Source organism: Canis lupus, chromosome 10, assembly GCF_003254725.2.
Source record: "Canis lupus dingo isolate Sandy chromosome 10, ASM325472v2, whole genome shotgun sequence".
In the NCBI taxonomy this organism is placed as follows: domain Eukaryota; kingdom Metazoa; phylum Chordata; class Mammalia; order Carnivora; family Canidae; genus Canis; species Canis lupus.
The window spans coordinates 22,524,963-22,541,378 of NC_064252.1; the positions used below are offsets into that span (position 1 = coordinate 22,524,963).

At 58.7% G+C, this 16,416-nt stretch overlaps 1 protein-coding gene across 2 annotated transcripts in view; it reads left to right on the plus strand.

The window, feature by feature from the left end:
- The window catches only part of SULT4A1 (sulfotransferase family 4A member 1), a 33,514-nt gene extending 20,238 nt beyond the window's left edge, over positions 1–13,276 (plus strand). Inside the window, exons 5-8 of one of the 2 annotated variants that reach the window (XR_003140819.3) lie at positions 3,409–3,503; positions 8,911–9,049; positions 10,189–10,321; positions 11,732–13,276. Coding sequence is in view for 1 of the 2 variants with exons in the window: in XM_025457098.3 (XP_025312883.1) it covers positions 3,409–3,503; positions 8,911–9,049; positions 11,732–11,844 (347 nt within the window). In the remaining variant the exon portion in view is untranslated. The remainder of the gene's footprint in view (positions 1–3,408; positions 3,504–8,910; positions 9,050–10,188; positions 10,322–11,731) is intronic. The other variant, XM_025457098.3, reaches the window with a different exon arrangement.
- The last annotated feature ends 3,140 nt before the right edge of the window (positions 13,277–16,416 follow it).

Here is a 16,416-nt window from a genome sequence, read left to right on the forward strand (position 1 = left end):
CCGGAAGGCCCGAGATGGCCACATCAGCACTTTGATTAAATCTGGACTGAGACGATTCCATACCCATGTCTGAAAATACACTTTCTGTTTTATTTTGTAACTCAAGTCTTAGTGTTTGGCCCCGCTGTCCAGGTTGTGTCCCAGTTGGAGGTTCTGCAGTGAGATTGTGTGGCCAGCCTGGGGTGAGGTGCAGGGGGGTGAAGCCTGGAATATAGTGCCCCAGATGAGCTCCAGGCGGCCGAGCGGGATGGAAGGCCCAACCCTCATGCATGCACTGGGGCTCCCGGGGCCCTCAGTGCTAGAGCCCCCCCGAATCTGCTTCAGCGGTGCTGGGGGAGGGCCCAGGGGAGGAGGCCACAGCACCTGCCCCACCGCCCCCAAGCTGGAAGGCCTTCTGCCCAGCCTGCCCTTCGCCCGGCCTCCCTACCGTCTGGCTCAGGCCCTTCATGGTCTGCCTGACATTCGGAGGAAGCCGTCACTGCGGCTTCCACAACCATGTTCTTAAGTCTCAGCATGTTCTCCTGCCTCTAGAGAAGCAGCGAGTGGCACGGGGACGGCGCCCCAGGAAGACCAGGTGGCCACCAAGTTCAGACTGCCTCCCAGTGTGGGTCTTAGATTACCTCCTGCTCAGGCCAGAGTGGTTACAAGTCCTCCTCAGGCCTCTCCATGTTTTAAAGGTCCCAGCCCAACACTGAAGTCCAAGGTCACACACACTTGCCATGATCCCACCAAAGCCTCTTGACACGCACACTTAGCTCCCCCACATCCCCTCGGGTCTCCCAGTGTTGGCTGCCAGCGTACTGCAGCTTGGGCCCTGGAGGCTCGCATTGTCTCCTGTGGTTCTGAAGAATTTGAAGAATGAGGTGTAGGAGCAGTGGCACGGCCATCCTTACTCATAGAGTGAGCTTGGAGGACCCGCTGATGGTTGGGGTGTTGTGACCTGTGCACTGGGGTGGGGGGTGCCTGGGGCTGCATGCCCAGGGGCCAGGAGCATGGGAGACTCGCCCTGTAGGCAGGGTGGGCCGCTGGTCCCTCAGATCATCTGCTGGGGTGAGCACACTGGGCTCCAGGAGCAGAGGGACCCAGGTGGGCGGCGGCAGGGGGTGCCTTCCCAGGGTGACACATCCTGAGTGGGAAAGGCGGTGTCCCTGCCAGCAAGGTCTGTACCCCTCTCTGCACCTGCTAACCAGAGCTTGGAGAGACGCAGGCACGTGCTGGCCTTGTGATCACCGACCCCGTGTGAGTGACCACTGTCCCCATGCCTCCCTGTCTCCACCACCTGTGTTCTCGTGTGCAGCGACCGCTCTCCTCAGCCCTCACTGTCCCCACGTCACCCCTCCTGCTCAGCCCCCATGGTGTCCCCTGTGGGCTCTGCTTGCTTGTTCTGCAAATTTTCTCACGCAGCCCCTTGGAACGACAGGGTTTTCTTAGCCTGTGTGTTCATGGCTGTTGGACTCCTGCTCTGTCCCAGGGCTCAGGTCACCTGGACTGCGTGCCTGCTTGGGCCCCGACTCGGGAGGCCGGTTCTCTTCTCGGGGCCCCCGTGACCATTAGCCTGTCGGTGAGTGGGTCCTCATCGCCTTCTCTGGCCTCCGCCTTGTCTTCCCTCCAGTGGGAAGGAGGGCCCCCCAGGGTGTTTGCAGTGAGGGGGACCCCAGGCCCAGCAGCTGGACCTCTTCAGTGAGGAGACCGAGGCCCTCGCAGGCCAGGATTTACCCCTCGGTGGGTCCCAAACCAGGCCTTTTGGCTGAATCCCTGTCCCTTCTGTTCTGTCGTTTCTGCCTCTGTCCCCCGACTGTGCCAGAGCCCCTGCTTCCTTCCTCGTAAAATGCCGGCTGGGGTCTGGTTGGGCTGCAGGGCCCTTTCTGCTGAGATCGCGCCTTTAGGGCAGCCTCGGCGCCTCCCTTGGGCTGTGGGGCCAGGCTGCTGCGGTACTGCCACCTGCTGGCGAGACGGCAGGCGGCCGGTGGTGGTCTTGGGTTTTCGCAGCCTCCGTCAGGTGTTTAAGTCTACAAGCTTCTTGGAGGCTGCGTTTTCTGCTTGAGGTGTGGCCCTGGCAGCGGCAGCAGCAGTCCCCCGCCACCCCGCCACCCCACCCCTCGGGACCCAGTGTGAGTCCTGCCAGAGGGGACGGAGCTCGCGCTTCCCTCCGCAGGCCCATGCGCTCTCGCCGCGCCCAGCCACTCCGGGAGGCAGGTTCTGTGTCACTCCCCTTGAGGAGGACGAGGCTCCAGAACCTGAAGCGGCCTGTCCAGGTCACACGGCCAGTGCAGAACACAGAGGCTGTGTCCTTTGCTGTTCTGCTGTGCTCCCTCTGTCTCTCTGACCTGGGCACTGTGCTCCCAGCCACCTTGATGGCCCCGTGTTCCTTACACCGTCAAGCCCATCTGCAATTGTTGTGCACGCTTCAGGGTTTGTCTTCACGTGGGGTGGGCCCTCTGTGCCCCCCTCCCAGCAGTGGTCACTCCATATCCTCACCACCTGTGTCCTTGGAGATTCCCCCAGGGCCGGGAACTTCTCGAGCCCGACTGTGAAGGGGGATCCATAGGCCCAATGTTTGTGAGGTGGACAGGCACCCAGGTGAGCCGGGGTGAGGGCAGAAGGGCCACCACTCCTGGCTGGCACCTGGTATGCAGCTGGGCTGCTTGCTGGTGGCCGGTGGGGCCAGACATTCTCTGGCAGAGGCCTTCCTCTGTTTAATGCAGAAGCCCCCTTGGAAGTCTCATCTCTGCGTGAGTAGCTGGGTGAGAATCTTTAGTTCTTATAAAGAACGTTTTGAAGCGGCCTGGCTATGCTGATTGGCACATCCCCCACCTGCCCCTGTGACCCTCACCCCAAACCAAAGCCCTGAGGAGTGTAGGGAGTGCAGGGGCTGTGGTGAGGGGTGTGAGCCTCGTGCATCAGGATGGAGCCTGCTGCCTGTCTTCATCTCTTCTACTCAGCGTTGAGGCCTCTTGCCTGGCAGGGCCTCATGCTCCGGTCTCAGTACCTCCCACACCTCTGCCGGCAGCAGCAACTGGCCCTATGTCTCAGTTCCACTGGGCGTCGATCTCTTCCCAGTGACCACATATCAAACAGAAACTCTTGGGTGCCAGTAGCATCCATCCCCCACGTGAGCAGAGGCCTTTGCCCAGTGGCCAGGTCTTCAAGGCTTCCAGGAGGTGGGGGCGGGAGGGAGGCTGGGAACTCGTGGCAGGAGAGACTTGCACACGAAGCCTAAGGGACGTGGACTTGAGGAGGGGCTCCTCTGTGGGATGCCCCTGGAGCTGAGAGCTTGTTTCTCTCTTCCTGAACCACAGCTCCTGGGCCATAAGAGGGGAGCCTTCCAGAAGGCAGGGGCCAGGCCACCCCACTTATGCATGTTTACTCCCCCCAGGCTGTGACTCACCTGTCCCCTTGTCTCCACAGTAGGCTACGGCTCCTGGTTTGAGCACGTGCAGGAGTTCTGGGAGCACCGCATGGACTCGAACGTGCTTTTCCTCAAGTATGAAGACATGCACCGGGTGAGTGCTTCAGGGGGCAGGGGTGCGGGCCAGCGCCCCGGCCCTGAGCTCCAATGCAGGAGGCTGCACTGCACAGCCTCTCCCAGATCCCTCGGCTTCCAGAGAAAGGAGTCTGAAGTTCCAGGTGTGCCCACAGTGCTCCCGGGCTGGTGCTGTGGCCTTCGGGCTGTGCTGGCCCAGGAGGGACCCTGCTCCAGGCGCCAAGGCTAAGGGCTGAGGTGGCAGGGTCCGATTTTCTCTTCTCGGCCTGTTGGCCTTACAGCAGCAGCATCAGGCTGTTCACACGGGGCATGTTCGTCAGTGCCTGGTGTGGGGCTTGGGGGAGGGAATGGCATGAGGTGGCTGCCACCTAACATTCCAGGCTCGGCCGTGCTGTTGGAGCAGTTGAAGGCAGGACCTTGCTTGAGCCCTGGAGACCTCACCATGTGAAGGGGCCCACTGGCCACACAGGCCACACGCCACGGCGTCACTGCCCTTAGCACTTTGAGGGCCGTAGGTACTGTGTGCTGAGTCCTGTCTGAAGTTCTTTGTGCGTGTTTTGGCTCACTTAGTTCTAGGAGCCTTTTACCCTCTCTGCTGAGGCTGGAGCATCTCTGGAGGGACATTGTCAGGTTTCCTCTTTTTTACGACAGACAAAAGACAAGCCTTCCCCGTGTACCTTCCGTCTCTGGGGCTTCTGCTCCACTTTGCTGTCAGTCCCCGCGGAGTTGTCCCCTCCTGAGCCTACTCTGGCCGGTTTCGCCCCATCCCCCCCAGGATGCAGCACCAGGGCCGCTCCATGTTGCTCAGTCTGGCGGGCAGTGTTCACGTCATCCCACCTGGCCTCCCCCTGCACTCGGGACACCACACGGTCCTGTGTCCCCGGCTGCTGTCTCGTGGGTGCTCCATGATGGAAGCCCAGCCCTCAGGCCATGGCTCTTGTCCCATCCTCGCCCCTTCCTGGTGACCCCAGGCCAGATGTGGCCCCTCCCCAGACTCGCCCTCCACTGGAACCCCCTGCACCTTTCCCCGTGAGCCTCTGGTGGAGGCTGTGAACTCGGCGTGTCTAAACCAAGCTAGAGGTTTCCCCTCACATCCTCCATAGCTCCTCCATGTGAGGTCGTGGCAGCCAAGCCTGTCTGTGTCACTCGGGCGAAAGTCAAGAATCATCCTCGACTTCTGACTTCCTCTCACACCCTGTGTCCATCTTCCCAATCCTGCGGCTTCTGTCTTCAAAATACTCCCTCATCTGACCATGTGTCCTGCAGTCTCCATGGTCCGGGTCAGCATCACTTCAGGCCTGGATCATCGCTTGCGTGGACTCCTGGGTGTTCTCCCTGCGTCCCCTGAGGCCTGCGCACTGTGCCTCGGCTGCTCCGCTGGTGCCCACGCCGGTCAGATCGCGCCCCTTCTGGCTGCACGTTGCTCTGGGTGCAGGTCAGGGCCCACTTGGTGGCCCGGTGCCTGGGCGTCCGGCTCCACGCTGGCCTGCTTGCCATTCCTTCAGCTGGTGTGTGGCCTTCTGTTTCAGGACCTGTACGTGGCCTTGCCTGGAATGTTCCTCCCCTCTGGTGTCCGCACGGGTCACTCCCTAACTTCATCTGGGTCTTGGCTCCTGTCAATGACCCTTCCCCTGGTCCCCACTTGAAATCGGCCCCTCCGCTCCCAGCACTTCTCTTTTCCGCATTTTTCTCTGCCGCATTTACCATCCCATCCTGTATTTTATTCTTTGTGTCTGTGTTTTGCTCACTGTCCCCTCCACCAGAATAAGCTCCACGGGGGCTATGAGTTTGGGAGCCTATTTATGCTTTTAAGTCCGAGCCTGACGCAGAAGATTCTCAGGGAGTGTCTGTGGGTCGAATGGATGGCTTCACCATAGGAGCCCTTTCTCCCTATTAGGAAGCCAGGGGCCCGGGGAGCTGTGGGACCGGTGGTGGGGGAGCAGGGCCTGGTCTGGCTCCTTGCCGGGGCCCTGACCACTCCCTGCAGTTGGTGGTGGTGAGCAGGCAGGGAGGACGGCACCAGGCCGAGCAGCCTGGTGTCCTGACCGAGGCGGTGGCCCAGGTGAAGGCGTTCATCTGCCTGTTGGGTCCGGGAGAGTCCCCGTGGTTCCTGGTGGTGGGAGTGGGGACTCAGTGACGCTGGGCAAGGTCAGCAGGGCCTGGGGTGGAATTTGGACTCGATCATACTGGAGATCCGCTGGGAAACACGGAAGGAAGAGCAGGCTCTATGTGAAGACAGAGAGCTCACTTTAGGCCTTGCTAAGTGTGCGGGGACTGTAAGGCCAAGCAGGGGTGCCGTGAGCAGCAGACCACATGACCCAAGCTCAGAAAGGGGGCGAGTGGTTTGGGACCCCCCGTGAGTCCTGCCTCTGCTGCCTGTGTCCTCATGCAGCCTCCCACACGGACGCCGGGCTGGGCCACGGGAGTTTGGAGACCTGGATAGGTACGCTGCAAGCAGGGGCTGGGGGGCCCGTGTGCTGGGGCTGGCCCTTGCAGAACACATAGGGACGCCACGGGGAGGAGAATAGGTGGCCCAGCCGCCAGCCCTGCCTGGCTGACAGGCATGTGAGCAAGGCCACCACGGGGTTCCCAGGCCCCAGGAGGGTGCAGGGGCTGACCTGGTGTTGGAAGTGGACATCTCACCTTGGGACCCGTGTGGGCCCTGTAAGCCGGGAGACGAGACGGAGGATCGGGAGGCATCATCTTGGAACAGGGCCTGACGCGGGCAGGCCTGGCAGTTGGTGGGCCCTCAGCAAGCATCTGTCCCTGTTCTTCCCACCCATCAGGGAGCTGCAGCGCACACTTGAGGTCAGGTGTACAGACTGCAAGTCTACAACTTGCTAGACTTCTTAGAAGCACACATCTGCGTGTCATCCAGATCGTCATCCAGATCGAGATCCAGAACATTCTGGCCTTTTCTGGTTAACGCCTCTGCTTCCCAGAGGCAACCACTCTTCTGACCTCTGCTGGTTCAGATTAGTTGCGCTTGTTTTTGAACCTCCCAGGAATGGGCGCCTGGGTGTGCGCGCTGACATCTGGCTGCTTTTGCTCAGTGTAGCGTCTTGAGGTTCGTGTGCTTTGTGTGGCAGGGTGGTTCTCCTGTCCCCGTGGTATTTGTTCCATTGCAGCAGGAATCGCCACTGCCTATCAGTCCCTCAGTGTTGCTGTTTGGGGTGGTTATGAGTGGAGTGCTGTGAACGTTCTCACATCTTGGTGGACGTAAGCTTTCTTTTTCCCTGGGTGCCTACCCGGGGTGGGTGTGCTGAGGCTGGGCGTGCAGCTCCGCTGCTTACATTATGCCTTGTGCACTCCCGGGCTGCAGGCCTGGTGTGGAAGAAGAAGCTTGTGCAGCTGCAAACAGCTGCAGGGACCAGGGGCCCGGAGACCAGCTTCTTCCCAGAGCTGCAGGAGAATTGGCTGTTGTAGTTACTAAAGCACGCGGGAGTGGGACGCCACCTTTATGTAGGCTCCGTAGCTAAAACACAGGTTTGTGCCTGCCTCCTCTGGGTTCAGGCCAGGCGGTTAAAGGTGAGTGTTCACTCTCTGCCTTACTAGGCCCCTCAGGGAAAAATGTAGACCAGCTGCTTTCGATTGAAATCCAGACCGCCAGCCCCACCTGCACCTGTCTCCGCCTGGACCGGTGCTTCCAATGCCAAAGGGACCAAATGGCATTTCTTGCGGTCAAGGTCATCATTTCTAATTGTTGACTCTTTTTCCAGAAACCTCGGTAAGGGCCTGGATGTGTTTAATAGAGATGAAGTGACTGTACGTCCCATTTTTAGGAATTCACATTGTTTACATTTTATTCCAAAAAAATAGCCCCCAAGTGAACATCACTGGTCTCCAGGAGTGTGAACAGGCCTGGCACGTTCTCACCTTGGGGCTAGATGATAGTACTTAGCACCTGCGCTCTTGCTGTCCCCCTTTCCCCCCCTCCCCTGCCCCGGTGCATTCCCCCAGGAACTCCTACATCTCACCCTGTGCTGTGGACTGCCCTGGTGTGTCACCCCACAAAGCCTGCGGTCCCCCGTGAGGTATTGTTGCCAGCCACAGGTGAGGAGTCTTGACTATGACCAGGTGGCCGTGCTGGGGCTGGAGCCATGAAGCTTGAGAGGTCCTGCAAGCTGCCCGGAACTACGCTGGGCACACGCTGGTGAACGTGCCTTCCTCCCCGGGTGGATGTTACACCAGTGGTGTGTTGTCCCCATTAGGGTTCCGTTGGCTGCTCTAGCAGTCTGGGTCCCTCTCCTGTGCCGTCCCCTCTGAGGGCTGGTGTCTTAAATCTCTGCTGCTGCTTTTTTATTTTCAGTTACAGATACTGGGTGACAGGGCAAGCGAGAGGAACTCTTTCTCTTCCTTTTTATCTTAACATTTCTGGCGCTTTTGATCCTGGCCAACCATGTGCCCAGGGCTTAGAGCCGAGCACCTACGCCTCTGCCTCTGCCCGGTGGGAGCCCCTGAGCGGGGACAGCTGCAAAAGCAGGGCGCAGAGCCCAGTGGTGATTACCGAGGGAATCCAGAGAGAAGCCGACACTCAATCCCCAGAACCTTCAGCTCTCCCAGAACCTTTTTTTTTTTTTAAGGTTTGCAAATTACCACAGCAAAGAAATTAAATGGGTTTCTTTATCATAGGACTTCTCAGGGGCTTTACTCTGCTAGCTGCTTTATAAACCACCAAGGAGGCAACAGCCTCCAGCGTTTCCCTGAGTGGAACCTGGATGTTGCCAGAATTGGGGGACTGCCTGGTGGCAGGTCAGGGTTCTGGGCACAACATTTAGCCACGCACAGATTGAGAATATGAGGCGCCTTGGTAGTTCCCAGGGAAAAGAGCGGCGATGGGGAAGGGCTGTGTGTGGTGAGCAGGTGTGTGCCCCTCCTGAGACTCAGGCTGTGTCCCTCATGCTCCCACTATCCCGAAGGGTGGGGTGTCAGGGTCCAGACATGGCTTTATGTCCGTCGAGTCCAGCGTAACTGAATCCTCCCAGCAAGTCAGCTCCTCCTGCTGGCCCAGGTAGGCTGGCCCTGGGGCCTGTGTGGGGTCCCAGGGGCCTCCTTGCTTTTCCAGCTGACTGCATGGAAGGAAGGGGAAGGAGAGAGTGAGCCGGTCTGGGCCCTGGCACGGTTCGGAAGTGAATTTTTACGTCTTACTGCTGTTTTAAAATGACCACAGTGCTCTCAAGACCTCACGTCTGCTGCAAGTCCCCCAGAGGCCTGGGGTCTGAATTCCAGCCCTGCCACTTGAGAACTGAGTGCCTGGGGGCAATTTCTTAACCTGAGTTTATTTCCAGACAAGACCACTATCAGGCTCGTCTCCAGGACCCAGTAAGGAAGTGTGTGCAGAGTACCTGGCGAGAGACCAGCCGAGAGTCTTAGGTCGGCAGAGGCGCCTCCTCTGACAGGCTCCTCTCTCTGCTCTTGTGTTCCAGGACCTGGTGACGATGGTGGAGCAGCTGGCCAGATTCCTGGGGGTGTCCTGTGACAAGGCGCAGCTGGAGGCCCTGAGCGAGCACTGCCACCAGCTAGTGGACCAGTGCTGCAACGCTGAGGCCCTGCCCGTGGGCCGGGGTACGCGCCCTGCCCCCCTCCCCTACTGCTGCCTGGGGCCCCCACAGCAGCATTCCCTGCCCTGGGCCCAGTTTCCCCAGGGCTCTCTGCTCCGTGAGGGCAGGAAGGTCCTCCAAGAGCCGTGTGGGGGCCCCGTGGCCAGGACTGCACCTGCGGCTGTGCAAGTGGCCTCGTGGGGCACGCGGGGTGACGGCCGGGATTTCGTTGGCAAGTTGTTTCAAGCAGGCGCCCTCTCGGACAGCCCCTCGGGGCACAGCCCGGGGCTGGGGCTGGGGAGCTTCGCGGCCCCATGCCGGGCACTGCCGCTCCCCTGTGCTCGCACGGTGGGTCCAGCGCCGGGGTGGCCTGTCGCGGGGCTGCCCCAGGGCTGCTCCCGGGGAGGCCGGCCCTCGCTTCTCCTGCGCATGAGGCCCTTTGAGGCAGGGACGTAGGCCAGGCAGGAGCCCCTGCGGATCTGCCTGGAGTGCTGTCCGTCCTTCAAGGCTCGGGACACTCGAAACGGCTTGACTGTGGAGCATCAGGCCTTAGAATGGCTCGACTCCTAGGTGGTGGCCGTGGCCACATAAACGCCCTCTTGGCAAGTATGGATTCCCTGTGACACTCGGTGTTGTGGACCTGCCGTTGGTTCCCAGCTGTGTGGATTCGGAGCTTCCTCGGGCGGCAGAGTGTTTGAGGCACCGGGCCAGAGGTGCCGCTGGAGCCCGCAGCCTGGGCTGGTGGGCGGGGCCGGGCCCCGTGTCCCTGGAGGGGCCTTGGGAGCTTCTCCAGCTCCTCTCTAGAAAGTGCTCTTCTCTACCAAGGGGCTGGTGGGGGCGGCTGTCTGGCTGACAGGGCAGTTCCGAAGGTCAGGGGGTGAGCGATCCAATGAGACCACGGTACCTCACCAGTGATTTCCTGGCTGCATCTTCACAAATATTTATTATTTAAAATTTATTTGCTATTTTTTAGTTTTGCTTTTGCTGTGTTTTGTTATCCTTGGATGTGACCTTCTCTCCAAAATACCCCTTTTGGTTCATTTGCGTGGTAAAGAAGTGTCGAGAACATACTGCGTGCCCATATGCTCCTTCTGATGTGTTTGCTTTATCATTGTTTACCTTGGTTTTGCTTTATTTCAGTTCTTTGATTTTGTTTTCTTTTAGCACATTGCCTCTTTGCTCAGAAGACCTCCTTTCGTTGGTGAGAACGCAGGGCTGGAGTAGCCAGCTGCATTGCTTAGATTTGATTCATATCACAGCATAAATTGCACTGTCTTGATTCCAAACCCTAAACCAGGTGGGTGACTCCTTTGATGAGCTCTCAGCTGAGAAAAATAATCAGGGAAAAATATATATATAGTGTGGTTGGTCTAGAAGCTTCTCATTTTGTCCCTGAGTTCTCATTAGAGGGTAGCAAGAACAATTTCTCTTCTTGGATTTTTTTTTTTTTTCCCTCTCTGACACCGACATAGTTTTTCATTACCAGAGAGGAAGCTGTTGGCACATTAGATCTGGCGGCTCAGCGTTTGCGGGGTTGCAGTTTCATACTTGAGGTCTTGCCGGGACAAGGACTTCTGTTAATAAGGGACCTAATGAAGGATATTTGCTGCAGACAGCCAGGGCTCTGACCTCAGAGATGCTGACTGGGAAGGAATCCGAATCGACCATTTCAGTCCCCTGAGGCTGTTAAAAGCCCGGTGGCGACGCTTGGGGGATGGTCTTCACTGCTCCTGGAGCTGGGGGCTCGGAACCCCCGCTCCTGACATCCTCCCGGGCGCCGCTCGTGTCTGACCAGACCATCTGAAGGTTTTGTAGTTACAAGAAAAGTGGGTCTGGTGGCCTCGGGCATCCTGAGCTGACTTTCCCTGCTAAGCCTTCCTAAGTGAACAGGTAGCCCGTGCCCCCTCATTAGTCCGCAGGCCCCGGGCTCCTGCATGTCAGCCCGGAGAGGTGTCTGTTTTGGCCGAGTCTCCCTGAGCTGAAGCTGCGCATTGCAGCTGGGCCTCGGCCCGGACTCACTGATGTGGGGGTTGAGTCAGCCAAGAGCACCTCTGGCATCTAGTTGCCAAAAGCCAGTTTACAATGCGACTCTTCTCCCTTTAAATTCCTCCCCAAGGCTGCATGGGCATGCTTCTCAAAATCTTCACCCTTGACCCGGTCAGAAGGCATCCTACTCACCATAAAAGGTTTCTGCCTTTTTGGATGATTTTTTGTTGTTGTTTTTCCTTTTCAAATTCTCCAGAACCAAATGCCGCCTTGGTGGAGCTGTTGAGTCGTGAGTGAGTAATGATATCACGGAGGACCCCAGTGCACATGATGCCCAGAGCTGTAGATCCATTCTACAGACAGGGTCCATCCTCTGGGGTGTCATGAATCACCCTCTGCATGCCTGGGTGCCAGCGACACACCAGGGAACAGAGCAGAGGCCCTCCTCACTCGGGAGCCTCAGCTCTGCATACTTGTGCTGCTGGGCTCACGCGGCAGGGAAGGGACACCTCAACAACCAGACTTAGGGAAATGAGCTCAGCTCGTCCGTGGTTCAGGACGATGGTTGGTTCAGGTGGCCTGTCCTGTCCATAGGCCAAGGTCAGAGGGATCTGGGGATAGATCTGGAACCTTCTAGAACCACTTCCAAGGCTTCCTTTGGTTCGGTGTCTGGCCCGACAGCAAGTGAATTCAGCAAATTCTGCTCTCGTTTGTGTTCCAGGAAGAGTCGGGCTGTGGAAGGACATCTTCACCGTCTCCATGAACGAGAAGTTTGACTTGGTGTATAAACAGAAGATGGGAAAGTGTGACCTCACGTTTGACTTTTATTTATAATAACAGCAACAGCAAACTTGCATGCTCACAATACCCAGACACTCTACTAGCTAAAAGTCCCGTATGCACTCATTTGTTCCCTGCTGGACGAACTCCGGAAGCAGTGAGGCCCAGGGGAGGGAGGGAAGCAGCCGAGACGCCGGAGGGAGAGGGGCCCTGCTTCCGACCCAGAGCAGCTGTCTTGCCTTGGGGATTGGAAGTCTCCACATGTCTGATTACAAACGTGGTAAAGAGGGCAGTTCTGATGGCCCGTATCATCAGTATAAAGTCTGTAACATATGCAGCTAGAATGTCTACCTTTTACAACCCCACATTATTTATTGTATTTTATAGAGCTTTTCACTGGAAATTAAATAAATGTCAGTAAACCAAATAAAAGTTCATTTCCGAGGGGACTCAGGAGCGAGCCACACCCGAATGGTAGAGAGATCTCAGGGCTGACTCTTTTATTTTTGTAGTTTTGTTCTGCAAGGCACAGACCTTCTGTTCTCACCTGGCCCGGGATGTGGGTGAGGACACAGGATGAGTAGGGTGGGGGGCGCTTGTTCTTTTTGATGAGTTCAGTTCTTTGTAACCTTCCTGAACAAAGCAGAGACTGCCCGCTGGGCATTTGCAGAAAGGACGCCCCTCTGGTGACTCCCAGCGGGCGGCCTCAAAGGCCCAGTCCCGAGGAACCTGTGGAACATTCCCTGAGGGAACCTGTCCGGTGAGGCCAGCACACGGGGTCTAATGCAGTGACCGAAGAAGCTGCCCCCGAGCCTGTGCGGAATCTGAGTTCTCATTCCGCTTGAGCTCTTCTTCCCTGAGGCAGAAACCCATTTCTGCAGGCAAGCAGATGCTTGACAGTAAGTTCCTGAGACTTGATCACCATTCGGTGTTTCCGTCTGTACCTGCGGCTCTCGGCCACGGGAGAACCATTTGGCGGGTGTGACGCCCTCTTTCGCTCGGACTGGTTGGCCATCTTACCTTTGTACCTCGGTGTACCTGAGGGAGCAGAGGGGGTGTCTTAACCTTGCTTCACTGTGTGGCCCCCATTTGGCTGGAGAAGCATCGAGACCCGGCCAGGTAGCAGCAGGGCCGGCAGCCAGTTCAGATGCGTGTCGCCGCGCTGGTGGGACTGGCGTTGTCCTGGATCTTTACGTGGCGGGAGGGTCGCCGCTGTGTGAGGGTCTCCGTGCTGCATTGCTGTCTTGGAAAAGGTGCGGAAACGCACCCGTGTTTTATTTGTAAAGGAGCAGCTTGAACAGGGCAGGTGGCATGCAGCATCGCATGGTGGGCTTGGCAGCACCTTTTCTGTGTATCTGTGAGGGAGGCTGCTTTCTGTGAAATTTCTTTTCTATTTTTCTATTTTTAGTACTGTATGGATATTACTGAGCACCACACATGATACGTCTGTGCTTGCTTGCATCTTTAATAAAGACACGTCCCATGCCTTGTGTTGAGCGTCTGCTGATGGGTGAGAGGGGCCGTATTTCAGGGCAACTCGATGTGGGCACCCTGGACGCCAGGTCCCTGGGGCTGACCACAGGGGTCGCAGACCCGCGTTGTCTTGGCTGTTTCCCTCCAATCCAGACGTTCCAAGCGGTGAATCTCCCTCACTGTTTGTCCATTCACTGTTGATCTTTCTTAGAAGCTGAAGGGGGGTGGAGAAAAGGAGATGGGGTGCAGGGCCTGCCCGGGAGGGTCTCGTGTTCCGGATCTGGAGACGGGCCCGGCCGATTGCACTTGCCCACTTTGACTTCCAAAGCACACCTTCCTGATTGCCAGTGGCAGGAGCATCCAGGATGTCGTCTGACCTGACAAAGCTCGGGCTTCCTGTTGTGTTATTTTCAAACAGGCCAGTTCCCTTAGGTCTTGGGGGGAACCCCCAGAGCTGAAGTTGGGCTCTGAAGTTACCCTTGAGCCCTGGGCCCGGGTCAGTCCGTGGAGCGTCCGGTCTGCTGCCCCAGAGGCTCTACTCCCGGGCCGTTTGCAAGTCAGCCGCGAGTCCAGGGGCGGCCGGTGTCTCCCGGCCCCGCGCACTTGCGTCGCTCCTGTCACCCACTCATTTATTCAGGAAGCACGAGAGCCTCCGAGGCCCCGGTGCTGCTGTGGGCACTGGAGTCCAGCAGGAAGCACAGGAGGGCCCGGCCCCACCGGCTCCCACTCGGCGGGAGTCGAAGTCCCCATCACAACCCCTGTATGTGTTCCAGCTCGAGGACCAGAGGGACCCGTGACAGCAGGGAGCGGGGCGCAGTGACAGGGCCAGGCTGGGAGCCTGGGAGGGCGGGAGGGCAGGCTGAGGCGGCAGGAGCTCTGGTGGGAGCGCAGCCAGGAGCCAGCTCTCCGAGGGCCTTCGGGTCCTGGCAGTTGGGGTCCGGTAGTAGGAACTCGGAAGCCCCGGGAGGGTTTGACCAGAGGAATACTTGTCTGGTTTGCATTTTTACAGGCTCCCCGGACTGGACGGCTTGAGGGCCTTGGTCCTGGCTGTGGGTTTCACTCAGGCCGCAGAAAGGGGGGCGGTGCCGTGTTAGATCCCCCCCGGGGGTCCCCCTGGCCTGACAGGTGGTCTGAGCATTCGTGAGCAGCGTGTGCCAGGCTCAGCGCTATCTGCGATTCCTGCCTTGCACACTTGGAGCCAAGGCCAGGGGGACGTAATCTGAGGCACGGGTGCGTGAAGCTCGCCAGCCGAGCCGGTGGGGAGGACGAGTGATGGGGCAGAGTGGCCGGTGAGGGCAGGTGGGATCTGAGTAGAGCCATGAGGGTGAGCAGTCTGGCCAGACCAGCCGCCATGGGGGTCCCGAGTGGCAGGTGCTGGCTGGGTGCCCAGCTTTTTGGCTTCACAGACCAGCGGGACGCAGGAAGCATCGCAGGGCCCAGCTCAGGGTCCTGCTCCCGCGCAGCGGGGTCAGGCCTCGGCAGGCGGGGCCATCCCAGGGTCCTCCTAACTCTGACCCCGTGCCACCCGGGGTACAACATGGGTGTCCCTCCACCCGTCCAGGTGCTTCCCCTGAGAGGAGTGGGGAGGCCTCCGAGCAGACGCAGCAGCCCTCCCACCCCAGCGGATCAGCCACCGAGCTGGTTTTTTGTTTTGTTTTTTTTTAAAGATTTTATTTATTTAGTCATGAGAGACCCAGAGAGAGAGGCAGAGACACAGGCAGAGGGAGAAGCAGGCTGCACGCAGGGAGCCCGACGTGGGACTCGATCCTGGGACTCAGGAGTCACACCCTGGACCAAAGGCAGGTGCTAAACCACTGAGCCCTCCAGGGATCCCCCACCGAGCTGGTTTGATCCGGTGTCATGATTTACACGGGAGACCATCTCCGTCCACGTCCCCCTCACAGAAGGGTCTTCTTCACAAGGAGCGAGGTGGCTTCTGAGCAGAAATAGCAGCCACGTCAGGAGCTGGCTCCACTGGGCAGATGCCCCCCGTGGCCGCGGCCCGTCCGCCAGGAGCCTCATCAGGCCACCGCTGGGACGGCCCTGCCGCCACTGTGGGGCCTCAGCTCCGCGTGTACAGGCCATGCGTGCAGTCCCCAGCCTGGCAGGTCCAGGTGTGCGACAGGTCCCCACTTTTCCGAGCGGGTGACTGCTGCTCGAAACAGGTGGAGGGAGTCCTCGGGTCCTTGGGCAAGCACCGTGAGTGTCACTGTCCTGTAGGGCTTGCCCCCACCCGTGCAACATCCTTGCCCACTCTTCCTTGTAGAATGAGCATTTTCAGACTGCGGTGGCACGTTGGTCGGATGGCCTGGCCTCGCCCACTGAGGAGTGCCCTCTGACGTCCCCGACGGCTGGTCACCCTGTCCCTGACAAGCTTGCCCCCTCCTGCGATGGCCATTCTGTTGCTGGGGTGCCCTCAGCCACGTCCTCCAGCCCCTGCCCCAGCCTGGGCCTCTGCTCCGGCCTCCCTCGCCGGGACAGCAGCCCTGCCTTCACCTGGGGAGCGGCCCCTCTGCTCCGCTGCCCCCGCCTTGGTCCTCCCCCACCTCACTGCGCTGCCGTTGTCTCCCCCTGTGGACAGTGACGCCCAAAGGCAGGGCCGTGCCAGGCCTTTCCATAGGTTGGAGTTTGGCATATAATCAGCACTTAATAATTGCTGAGGAAGTGGCAACTTTCATTGCTAGGGTGGATTTTGCTTTTTCTGAAACTGTCTGCCCTGCACCTTCTCTGCTGCGTGCCCTTGAGCTTGTGTCTTCCGAGACGAGAGCCGGGCTGCTCTCCTGTCTGCCCACCCCGAGCCACCACTCTGGGCCTCTGCCCCCTCCACTACATGCTTCTTTCTTTGCTGTTAACCGGGCCCTGCTCTGGTCATCTGAGGTGCCCTCCCCGGAACATCCTTCGTGACAAATCACTGGCTTCTCAGATGTAGGTGTAACTGTGGGAGGGACAGTTTCTGGTGCCCATCCTATCCCCGTCTTTCTCCCTCTGTCTCAAAGCCCAGAAACACAGGACCTGTAAGAACGGCTTAGACCCTTCGCTGGGCACACCTCCCCCTCTTCCTTCATCTCCTTTCTGGGTGTTTATTGAGCATCTACACTGTATTGTCCCAGTGTGGGTCCTGGAGACACAGATTACAGTAACTCTCCCCTTCAA